The 12,065-nt window shown below is 49.5% G+C and overlaps 1 protein-coding gene across 2 annotated transcripts in view; it reads left to right on the forward strand.

Moving 5' to 3' along the window:
- The first annotated feature begins 1,979 nt into the window (after positions 1 to 1,979).
- PLPP7 (phospholipid phosphatase 7 (inactive)) overlaps positions 1,980 to 12,065 on the forward strand; it is a 42,146-nt gene continuing 32,060 nt past the window's right edge. Inside the window, exon 1 of one of the 2 annotated variants that reach the window (XR_011318676.1) lies at positions 1,980 to 2,063. Coding sequence is in view for 1 of the 2 variants with exons in the window: in XM_069755518.1 (XP_069611619.1) it covers positions 8,611 to 9,085 (475 nt within the window). In the remaining variant the exon portion in view is untranslated. Of the gene's footprint in view, positions 2,064 to 8,547; positions 9,086 to 12,065 lie in introns of those variants that run through there. The other variant, XM_069755518.1, reaches the window with a different exon arrangement.

Genomic DNA, 12,065 nt, shown 5'->3' on the forward strand with positions numbered 1-12,065 from the left:
GCAACAACAGCAACAGCTCGCCATTCAGCAGCAGCAATTGGCGCAGCTAGAAACAAATAAGGTGTTGGCACAGCAGCTACAACACCAGCAGCAGCAGCAGGAGGCGCTAACGAGGCAGATAGAACTCCTCACAGAGGCAGTTCGTTGGAGGCCAGCGGTCTCCTCCTCAACTCCAGGTGACGACTCGTACACCAGGAAGACGGTAAGAAGAGCATTGCAAAACATGACATCAGGGGATGACGTTGAGGCGTTCTTGACGGTTTTTGAGAGGGTGGCGGAACGGAGAAATTGCCTCCTGAGCAGTGGGCAGAGGTTCTGGCACCATATTTAACAGGTGAACCGCAGAAGGCCTATTATGACCTGCCATTGCAGGACGCTAAAGAGCAGGTACGGACTGGGGCCGAAATTCAGCCCTGGCATTTGAAATCACACGGGCCCATGTTATCCCCATCCCCAAGTACCGGATGGGATATATCACTAATATTACCTTGGATGGAGGAAAGCAAGATTTACTGCAAGACCAATATTTCTAATGATACCCGTGTGTCACGCTCACGCCCTGACTGGTGGGCGTGAGCTCGGGGGTTTTTGTGGCCCCACTGTGCCACAAACCAGACTACCCTGGAAGGGGCGTGACTAAGTAGCTTCCTAGGTGTTCGCTGGAGCCTCTGATGGTGAGGTCAGACTTGTGCAATAGGAAGCTACCAGGTGCCACTCCAGGGTGGTGTCTGGCTGTGGCTGCTGATCCCACTAAGGAACGGAGCGGGCACGGCTGGCACTCTGGCTGACAGGCGGGCACGGCTGGGACACAGACAGGCAGACGGGTACAGCAGAGACACTGGCGGGCAGGCGGACACGGCTGGCTCTCTGGTAGGCAGGCGGGTACGGCTGGAACATAGGAAGAACCGGTAGGGACCGGTCTGCAGGCAGGTATGTGGTTTGGAACATAGGGCTGGCAGAGACACGGCAGAGAACACAGGGCAGGAAGGCAGGACAGGAACGGCAGGACTGGCAGGAACACAGGATACACAGGACGGGTTGATGTGATGTATGAATCAGGCTGCACTCTGATGACACCCGAGTGCAGTCCTATTGTGAGTGTGATGAAGGAACAGGTAGGGACCTGTACACACAGAAGATGCAGGTACGGAAACAAGCCAGAAGGACAGGAGAAAGAAGGAACAGGTAGGGACCTGTTCACACAGGAGGACCAAGTAACTAGTAGAAGGTGGAACTAAGAGAAGAGGAGAAGAAGGCAGAGCCAAGAGCAGAGCCGCAAGAGGCGGAGCCAAGAGCGGAGACGCTGGAGGCGGAGCCAAGAGCGGAGACGCTGGAGGCGGAGCCAAGAGCGGAGACGCTGGAGGCGGAGCCAAGAGCGAAGACGCTGGAGGCGGAGCCAAGAGCAGAGACGGAGCAAAGTGCAGAAACACAAGAGGCAGAGTCAGATAGTACCGCAAAGAGTGGAGCCAGATAGAACTGCAAGGAGCGGAGCCACAGAGCAAAGTCAGAGAGTGCAAAGCAAGATCTGAGTGCAGAGCCGCAAGAGTGCGGAGAGTAAGCAGACAGAAAACACAAGGAAAGAAAGCAGGGAAGAAAGCCACAGACAAGGAGACTGAGAAAAGACAAAGTACAGACAAGGCAATAGAACAAGACACAGGGACAAAGACACAGGGACAAAGACACAGGGACAAAGACACAGGGACAAAGACACAGGGAGCAGGATATTCTGCCTCCTGGAGGGCGGACTACAATAACAAGGCAAAAGCACAGAGAAAAGCTCAGAGGAGAAACTTAGAGCAAGGCCAGGAAAACTCAGCAGCTAAACACTAACTGAGCTAACAAATTGCACAGGCCCAGACCACAGGGTGGAGCTGCACTAAATACAGGAGGCCTCTTGGCAATTGGCCAGAAGCACCTTAGGGAGGTGCACACAGTCTCAATAAGAATCCGGAGTGGCTGGCGCCGCCCCCCTATGCACATAGCAGGAAGTGTACACAGAGCAGGCCGCCATGAAGCACATGGCATGGAACCAGCAGCAGACAGATCTCACAACATGGCACTGGGTGAGTGAGTAGATGTAACAGGCAGGTGGGGAATGGAAGGCCATGCAGTGATGCCGACAGGGTTGTTACACCGTGGCCTGCTGTGGTAAGTGACAGAGTCAGCGACTATGCTCCTTCACAACTCTTAACAGTTTGGGTATCTTGAGAACACTGATTCTGTTAACAACGTAGCAGACAAGGCGGCCCATGTCCAGACAGGCCCTTCTGGCATTTGCCAGAATTGCCAGATGCCCAGTCCGGCCCTGCAAAAGAGTATGCCAAATTGAAAGCTGAGATCTTGGCACGTTTAGGAGTGACTCTGAGTATCAGGGTGCAGCGAGTGCACCCCTGGGCCTATCGCAGTAACAAACCTCCCCGATCCCAAAGTTTTGACCTTCTACACCTGGTCCAAAAATGGTTGCAACACTCCCTGTTGAAGCCGATGCAATCCTGGGTTGCCCAGGGAGATCGCCGTAATGCTGATTACCTAGTGAACCCGGTGGAGAGGTACCAAGAGGTTAAAGTTCTGTGGGAAGAAAGGGGGCGAAGCCTCCCCGTACTGGGGTTCCCAAAGCGGGGCTGACACCCAAAAGAGGGGAGCTAGAGCCACACCAGCGGGGCAGCCAAGAGTACCAGCAGAGTTAGTCCCCAAGGTCCCTTCCAATATTGTAATTTGTTGAAGGTGTCATACCCCTGGCCACATAGCCGCCCATTGTCCCATGACCACCGAGCCAATGGACTGCAGCACTGGACGGCGCTGCTCGTATTTTGCATACTCTGCCTGCAGTGCTGTCCCTCAAACAGGAGAGGGACCATAAGCATTCTCTGTGACAATAAATGGGGTGCAAGTGACTGGTCTGCTGTACTCAGGGAGTTTGGTAACCCTAGTGTGTGCTACCATTCCCCATCGGCTGATTCCTGGAAAAAGGGTGGGCATACCGCTGTATCCATGGCGACGCTAAGGACTATTCTGTGGCCCAAGTGGTCATTAACACAAACTGTGGCACAGAGTCCCATGAGGTTGGCGTGGTCAAGGATCTATTGCACCCTATTATACTAGGGTGGAACTTTGTATTATTTTGGTACTTATGGGGAAAAGGGAGAACGTCTCATTGTCTGGACAACAGCCAGGTTGCTCCCAAAGAAACCTTGTCACATGCTGCAGATGACAGGTTTCCATTTTGTGTGCTGTTTGGCGATGAGGATGGTGCAGCATCCACTGAAGCCAACGTCCCTGAGCTAGAGGTGTCCTGCGGAAACTTTGGAAACGCCCTACTCAGGGACCTAACTCTTGAAGGGGCATTTTAAAATGTTACTGTGTTAAATGGTGTGCCTCAGGAGCCGGGGGCCGACAGTCAGTTCCCTCATTTTTCTGTGATTGGGGATCTACTTTACAGGGTAACCAAGCCAAGAGGTGAGGTGATAGAGCAGTTACTGGTGCCAGGGCCCTATAGACGCAGGGTGTTAGACATGACTCATTCCCATGTGTTGGGTGGTCACCTGGGGGCAGATAAGACCCAGGAGCACATTCTGTAGAGATTATACTGGCCTGGGTGTTACAGAGAAATCCTGAACTATTGTCTTTCTTCCTGCCCCACGTGCCAGCTGACCTCCCCAGTAGCTCACTTCCACAGTCCTCTAGTACCGTTGCCCATCATCGAGGTGCCATTCGAGCGGATAGACATGGATCTGGTGGGACCCCTGGTAAAGTCTGCAAGAGGACATTAATACATACTGGTGGTCCTGGATTATGCTGCCTGGTACCCAGAGGCGGTACCCTTAAGAAATGCCTCTGCTAAATGTATCTTAAAGGAGCTGATCCATATTTTCTCCTGAACCGGGCTGATGAAGGAGATACTGACGGACCAAAGGACCCCCTTCATGTCGAAAGTCATGAGGGAGTTGTGCAAGACCCTGCAAATTTCCCAGCTCAGAACCTCAGAGTACCATCCCCAGACTGATGGGCTGGTGGAGAGGTTTATCAAAACCTTGAAGGCTATGCTGAAGAAAGCAGTGGAGAAGGACGGAAAAGACTGGGACTGTCTGCTTTCTTACTTTTTGTTCTCCATCCGGGAAGTTCCCCAAGCTTCCACTGGCTTCTCCCCTTTTTAACTGCTCTATGGACAACACCCTTGAGGGCTCCTGGATATGGCGAAGGAATCCTGGGAGGCTGAAATCACCCCCTATAGAAGCGTGGTAGAGCATGTCACCCAGATGCAAGAGAGGATTGCCATCGTGATGCCCATTGTGAAGGAGCACCTCCTCAAGGCTCAGGAAGCCCAGTCCAGGGTGTATAATAGGTCAGCCAGGGTAAGACAGTTCAACCCAGGGGATCGAGTACTTGTGCTCCTCCTATACATAAAACAACTCGGCACAGACGGCAACAACCGTGGCACACGCTGCAAACACGTTTCCTGCAGCGGTGCTCCAGGTGCGCAGAACGTCTGTGGAGAAAATCTAATCTACCCGAAGATTTCATCCATTATAAGTTCATGCTAAAGACATACAATTCTGCCCTTCACCTCTCCAAACAAACCTACTTCAACACCCTCATCACCTCCCTGTCCAATAACCCTAAACGTCTCTTTGACACGTTCCAGTCCCTACTCAACCCAAGAGCGCAGGCCCCAACCACGGATCTCCGTGCTGACAATCTGGCCAATTACTTCAAAGAAAAAATTGACCATATTCGACAGGAAATCATCTCCCAATCTCTTCATACCATGCACTGTCCTCCCTCCCCCACTGCATCTAGTTCACTCTCTGACTTTGAACCAGTTACAGAAGAAGAAGTAAGCAGGCTCCTTGCATCTTCTCGCCCGACCACTTGCACCAGTGACCCCATTCCATCACATTTCCTCCAGTCCCTTTCCCCGGCTGTCACCTCTCACCTAACAAAAATATTCAACCTTTCCCTCACTTCCGGTATTTTTCCCTCCTCATTTAAGCATGCCATCATACATCCATTACTTAAAAAACCATCCCTCGACCAAAACTGTGCCGCTAATTATAGACCTGTCTCTAATCTTCCCTTCATCTCTAAACTCCTCGAACGCCTGGTCCACTCCCGTCTTACCCGCTATCTCTCAGATAACTCTCTTCTCGACCCTCTTCAATCTGGTTTCCGCTCTTTACACTCTACTGAAACTGCCCTCACTAAAGTCTCTAATGACCTACTAACAGCTAAATCTAATGGTCACTACTCCATGCTAATTCTCTTGGATCTCTCTGCAGCATTTGATACTGTGGATCATCAGCTCCTCCTCACTATGCTCCGCTCCATCGGCCTCAAGGACACCGTTCTCTCCTGGTTCTCCTCCTATCTCTCTGACCGATCCTTCACTGTATGTTTCGCTGGTTCCTCCTCCTCTCACCTTCCCCTTACTGTTGGGGTTCCTCAAGGATCAGTCCTAGGCCCCCTCCTCTTCTCTTTGTATACTGCCCCTATTGGACAAACAATCAGTAGATTTGGCTTCCAGTACCATCTCTATGCTGACGACACCCAACTATACACTTCTTCTCCTAATCTCACGCCTGCCTTATTAGAAAACACCAGTGATTGTCTTACCGCTGTCTCTAGCATCATGTCCTCCCTCTATCTGAAACTAAACCTGTCAAAAACTGAACTCCTCGTGTTTTCTCCCTCTACTAACCTACCTTTGCCTGACATTGCCATCTCCGTTTGCGGTTCCACCATTACTCCAAAGCAACATGCCCGCTGCCTTGGGGTCATCCTTGATTCTGACCTTTCATTCACCCCCCACATCCGATCACTGGCTCGCTCTTCTTACCTGCATCTCAAAAACATTTCTAGAATTCGCCCTTTTCTTACTTTCGACTCTGCAAAAACTCTTACTGTTTCACTTATTCATTCTCGTCTGGACTATTGTAACTCTCTACTAATCGGCCTCCCTCTTACCAAACTCTCCCCGCTCCAATCTGTCCTGAATGCTGCTGCCAGGATCATATTCCTCACCAACCGTTACACCGATGCCTCTACCTTGTGCCAGTCATTACACTGGTTACCCATCCACTCAAGAATCCAGTACAAAACTACTACCCTCATCCACAAAGCACTCCATGGCTCAGCACCACCCTACATCTCCTCTCTGGTCTCAGTCTACCACCCTACCCGTGCCCTCCGCTCCGCTGATGACCTCAGGTTAGCATCCTCAATAATCAGAACCTCCCACTCCCGTCTCCAAGACTTTACACGTGCTGCGCCGATTCTTTGGAATGCACTACCTAGGATAATACGATTAATCCCCAATCCCCACAGTTTTAAGCGTGCCCTAAAAACTCATTTGTTCAGACTGGCCTACCGCCTCAATGCATTAACCTAACGATCCCTGTGTGGCCTATATTAAAAAAAAAAAAAAAAAAAAATTAATTAACTGGTTCATGCAGCTTTACATGAACACCCAAGCCTTACACTATGGCTGGTCCGAATAACTATAGCAATTGTTACCATCCACCTCTCGTGTCTCCCCTTTTCCTCATAGTTTGTAAGCTTACGAGCAGGGCCCTCACTCCTCTTGATATCTGTTTTGAACTGTATTTCTGTTATGCTGTAATGTCTATTGTATGTACAAGTCCCCTCTATAATTTGTAAAGCGCTGCGGAATATGTTGGCGCTATATAAATAAAAATTATTATTATTATTATTATTATTGTGCTGGTACCCAAGGTGGAGACCAAATTCCTGGCCAAGTGGCAGGGTCCCTATGAGGTGGTGGAGAAAGTTGGTGAGGTCAACTACAAAGTCCACCAACCAGGAAAGCGGAAGCCCTACCAGGTGTACCACGTGAACCTGATCAAACCGTGGCAGGACAGAGAACCCGTGGAAGCTCCTTGTCTGATGGCCAAGTCCAATATCGGTGCAGAAGATGTTAACGTGGCAGACATCTTATCTCGCTCGCAGAAGTAGCAGTGCCGAGAGTTGCTACAGTGTAACAGAGACCTGTTCTCAGATCTTCCAGGTTATATTAAGGTCATAGAGCATGACGTCCTGACAGAGCCTCATGTCTGGGTCAACTTGAAGCCATACCAGATTGCCAAAGCACGCCGAGAGGTGATCTCCAAGGAGGTGAAGTGGATGCTGAGCCTGGGAGTCATCGAGGAATCCAAGAGTGGCTGGTCCAGCCCAATAGTCCTAGTGCCAAAACCAGATGGGGAATGGCAATTTTGCAATGACTATTGGAAGCTGAACGAGGTTTCTAAGACCGATGCCTACCCGATGCCCCGGGTCGATGAAATAATTGAGAGGCTAGGGCCGGCTTGGTATATTACTACCCTTGACCTCACAAAAGAGTATTGGCAAATCCCCATGTCCCAGGGTGCCAAAGAAAAGGCTGCGTTCTGAACAGCAGATGGATTCTTCCAATACACAGGGATGGATGCCGTTTGGGTGACAAGACGCTGCAGAAACGTTCCAGAGAGCCATAGACCGGATCCTACCTCCCCATAAGATTTATGCAGTAGCCTACCTGGATGATATTATAATCTTCAGCCAGGATTGGGGAAGCTATCTGAGCAAGGTCCAGGCGGTATTTGATGCTCTACGGAAGGCGGGGTTTTCCATAAACCCAAAGAAGTGTGCCTTGGGAGTGGAGGAAGTGAGATACTTGGGCTATGTTGTAGGCAGGGGCAAAATAAAGCCCCAGATAAATAAAGTGGAGGCGTTCCAGGGCTGGACACAACCTTTTCAAAGAAACAGGTCAGGGCGTTCCTGGGCATTGTGGGATACAACCGCCGGTTCATCCCGAACTTCGCCATGGTAGCTGCCTCTCTGACGGATCTCCTTAAAGAGACGAAGTTGGCTATGGTTACGTGGTCTACCGAAGATGAGACGGCCTTCCAGGAACTGAAGCTGGCCCTGTGCAAACAGCCGATGCTGGTAGCACCCGATTTCTCCAAGGAGTTCGTGGTCCAGACAGGTGCGTCAGATGTCGGGCTGGGCGCTATATTATCTCAAGAGGTGAATGGGGAAAAGCACCCCATAATGTACCTTAGCTGGAAGTTGTCATCTTAACCGCTGGACCCGAACATCCATGTTCTATCTGCTTCTTGGAAAGCTGAGTGACAACCAATATGGAGATTTGACCTTCAGGAGCTATGAAAGCTCCCTGGGTATACTCGCCCCGCAAGATGTCGTCCTGGCGGCCATGTTGGTTGTCACCCAGCTTTCCCCAAAATAAGACGAAGCTAAACCCTGAACTAACACGACCCTCGCTGAGCCGGGCAGCTGCTTCTGTTCATCAGCACATCATATGAGCTGCAGCGCTGGCACCAACCAGTGACTACAAATCCCAGAATCCTTGTGCCGAGGGTTTAAATAACCCAGGGGGCCATGTCTGGCCTCAGGTTACTTTCCAAGTGTCTCACTCCCCATTGGACGGCTCAGCCGCCGGGGCCCCTGTGATAGGCAGATGTGTCAGGGGCCGTCAGGACTGTGGATAAACACACAGGGCACTCTGCCTTTACTAAATATAACCCGGGACATGTGGCAGGGAGCAGTCACACTGCCTTTCTCATACAACAAAGCGTCTCAAGTACACACCGCCTCTTTATGCCCACTGCTTTGGGGGGTTCTGTGAAGATGCCAGCCCCCCAGAGACGGCCTAGAGCCCGGGATCGGAACAATGTGCTGGCCAGACCGGAGTTCTTGTCTCTGAACCAGCCGACGACTTCACCCCAGGAGGGCAGAGGCTTTAACAGAAAGCAGAGTGGGCAGTATGGGGGTAACGCCACCGAGGGTGCCCGCGAGAGGCGGCAGAGCCAGCAGCTACCAGAGGAAGACTGCATGCAGCTCAACCCATCCTTCAAAGGCATCGCCTGGAACTCGCTCATGGCCATTGATATAGCCATGTCCAAGAGGCTGGGTGTCTGTGCCCACAGCACGTCTTCATGGGGCAGCGCCCGCTCTATGGTGAAACTCATCGGGATAACTAGTCATGGCTTCCCCTGGATCCTGGGAACGATGATCTGCCTGTGGAATAGCAATACGTTGGCCGGTCAAGAGGTCCTGGTGAACCTGCTGCTGGGTAAGACGTGGCATCCAACCTCTGAAGAGTGGGCATGGTGGGCACCGGGGCATGTGCTCTGGATACTCGGTGCCAGCGGTGTGAGCCAGCCACTTGGCCTCGACCGGTATATTTAGATGCAGATACAGAGCAATGAACTTGTCCTTTGCCCCAGGTGGAAAAGCTCGAGCTATGGATCTGCTTCCAGATCTACCTCTGCTTGCTGGCGGTGAATGGGAACATTTGTCATTTACATACAGAACTAGTCCTGCTCTCAGCTGAGGGTTTGTTACAATGTATGCAGTCTGTATAACCCTCTGAAAACACCAGTGCAACAGTTTGTTACAATGTATTTGTTTGGAGTCCACAGAGGATTATATACACTGGATACTACTGGAAAACACCTTCAGCTGTGAGAAGTATTAGGTTTGTATATGTTTTCAAGATCTCACTGTAAACTAGAATGTTCCTATTCACTGACAGCAAGCATAAATCTAAATAATATTATAGAATTTAAACAGAAAGTTACAGAATTTTTGATTTTTCAGTAATTCAGTCGTCGCCCTCTTCTGATTTGGAAAAAGTTGGTTGACAAAAAATATGGCTGCCATACCATCTCCTAGAGAGCCTGGCAGCCTTTGCACTACAGCTTTGGGGCCGGAGCAGCTGCTTGTCAAGTAATAGAATTGTACATCAGAATGCTTTATTCTCTAGTCACATCCCAAGCTGCATTTACAGCAGTGCATTGTGGGAGCTCAGATGACCGTTACAATGGGGGCAGCTCTAGATGTGAATAGAGAGGAGTATCCACAAATTGGCGTTGTGATCTGTGCCATCCCTCTGATCATAGACACGGGGGCACCTCTCCACCTTGTATGTTACATTAATGGGGGAGAGGAGATAAGCGTCAGCCACACACCACCGCCTCCGTTCATCTCCAGGGGAGCAGAAGCCTCAGCCTGATATATAATATCTGTGTCCATCCTCGTGTGGCTGGCGCTGACTGATCACACATTTAGGCTGCCATCACACTAGCAGTATTTGGTCAGTATTTTACATCAGTATTTGTAAGCCAAAACCAGGAGTGGGTGATAAATACAGAAGTGGAGCATATATTTCTATTATACTTTTCCTCTAATTGTTCCACTCCTGGTTTTGGCTTACAAATACTGATGTAAAATACTGACCAAATACTGATGGTGTGACGGCAGCCTAAGGGTCACACTGGCGTACAATACAGACGAGTGCTAGACGAGAAAACATCACATAGTACTGGGAGCAGTGTTAATCTATGGGGCAGCTCATATCACCGTTTAAGTTCTCGGGCGGATTCAGTGTGTGTGTAAAATAGTAGCATGCTACAATTGTACGCATATATCATCCTAGACTCGCCAATGCAAGCCTATGGGTGCAAGAAAAAAAATTGCACAGCACATGGACCATGCGAGTGCTGTCTGAACTTACTCACCGGTGTCCTTTGAAAAGCGGAAATTCATGTGCGGCTACTGTAAAAATCACACTGACATGTTAGAATAGAATAGATAAAATAGATATATACACATAGAATACATAGATATATAGATGACACACACGTATGTATGTATATATATACAGTGGGGCAAAAAAGTATTTAGTCAGTCAGCAATAGTGCAAGTTCCACCACTTAAAAAGATGAGAGGCGTCTGTAATTTACATCATAGGTAGACCTCAACTATGGTAGACAAACTGAGAAAAAAAAATCCAGAAAATCACATTGTCTGTATTTTTAACATTTTATTTGCATATTGTGGTGGAAAATAAGTATTTGGTCAGAAACAACATTTCATCTCAATACTTTGTAATATATCCTTTGTTGGCAATGACAGAGGTCAAACGTTTTCTGTAAGTCTTCACAAGGTTGCCACACACTGTTGTTGGTATGTTGGCCAATTCCTCCATGCAGATCTCCTCTAGAGCAGTGATGTTTTTGGCTTTTCGCTTGGCAACACGGACTTTCAACTCCCTCCAAAGGTTTTCTATAGGGTTGAGATCTGGAGACTGGCTAGGCCACTCCAGGACCTTGAAATGCTTCTTACGAAGCCACTCCTTCGTTGCCCTGGCGGTGTGCTTTGGATCATTGTCATGTTGAAAGACCCAGCCACGTTTCATCTTCAATGCCCTTGCTGATGGAAGGAGGTTTGCACTCAAAATCTCACGATACATGGCCCATTTATTCTTTCATGTACCCGGATCAGTCGTCCTGGCCCCTTTGCAGAGAAACAGCCCCAAAGCATGATGTTTCCACCACCATGCTTTACAGTAGGTATGATGGTGTTTGATGGATGCAACTCAGTATTCTTTTTCCTCCAAACACGACAAGTTGTGTTTCTACCAAACAGTTCCAGTTTGGTTTCATCAGACCATAGGACATTCTCCCAAAACTCCTCTGGATCATCCAAATGCTCTCTAGCAAACTTCAGACGGGCCCGGACATGTACTGGCTTAAGCAGTGGGACACGTCTGGCACTGCAGGATCTGAGTCCATGGTGACGTAGTGTGTCACTTATGGTAGGCCTTGTTACATTGGTCCCAGCTCTCTGCAGTTCATTCACTAGGTCCCCCCGCGTGGTTTTGGGATTTTTGCTCACCGTTCTTGTGATCATTCTGACCCCACAGGGTGGGATTTAGCGTGGAGCCCCAGATCGAGGGAGATTATCAGTGGTCTTGTATGTCTTCCATTTTCTAATTATTGCTCCCACTGTTGATTTTTTCACTCCAAGCTGGTTGGCTATTGCAGATTCAGTCTTCCCAGCCTGGTGCAGGGCTACAATTTTGTTTCTGGTGTCCTTTGACAGTTCTTTGGTCTTCACCATAGTGGAGTTTGGAGTCAGACTGTTTGAGGGTGTGCACAGGTGTCTTTTTATACTGATAACAAGTTTAAACAGGTGCCATTACTACAGGTAATGAGTGGAGGAAAGAGGAGACTCTTAAAGAAGAAGTTACAGGTCTGTGAGAGCCTGAA

The sequence above is a fragment of the Ranitomeya imitator genome, chromosome 2 (assembly GCF_032444005.1).
Source record: "Ranitomeya imitator isolate aRanImi1 chromosome 2, aRanImi1.pri, whole genome shotgun sequence".
In the NCBI taxonomy this organism is placed as follows: Eukaryota; Metazoa; Chordata; class Amphibia; order Anura; family Dendrobatidae; genus Ranitomeya; species Ranitomeya imitator.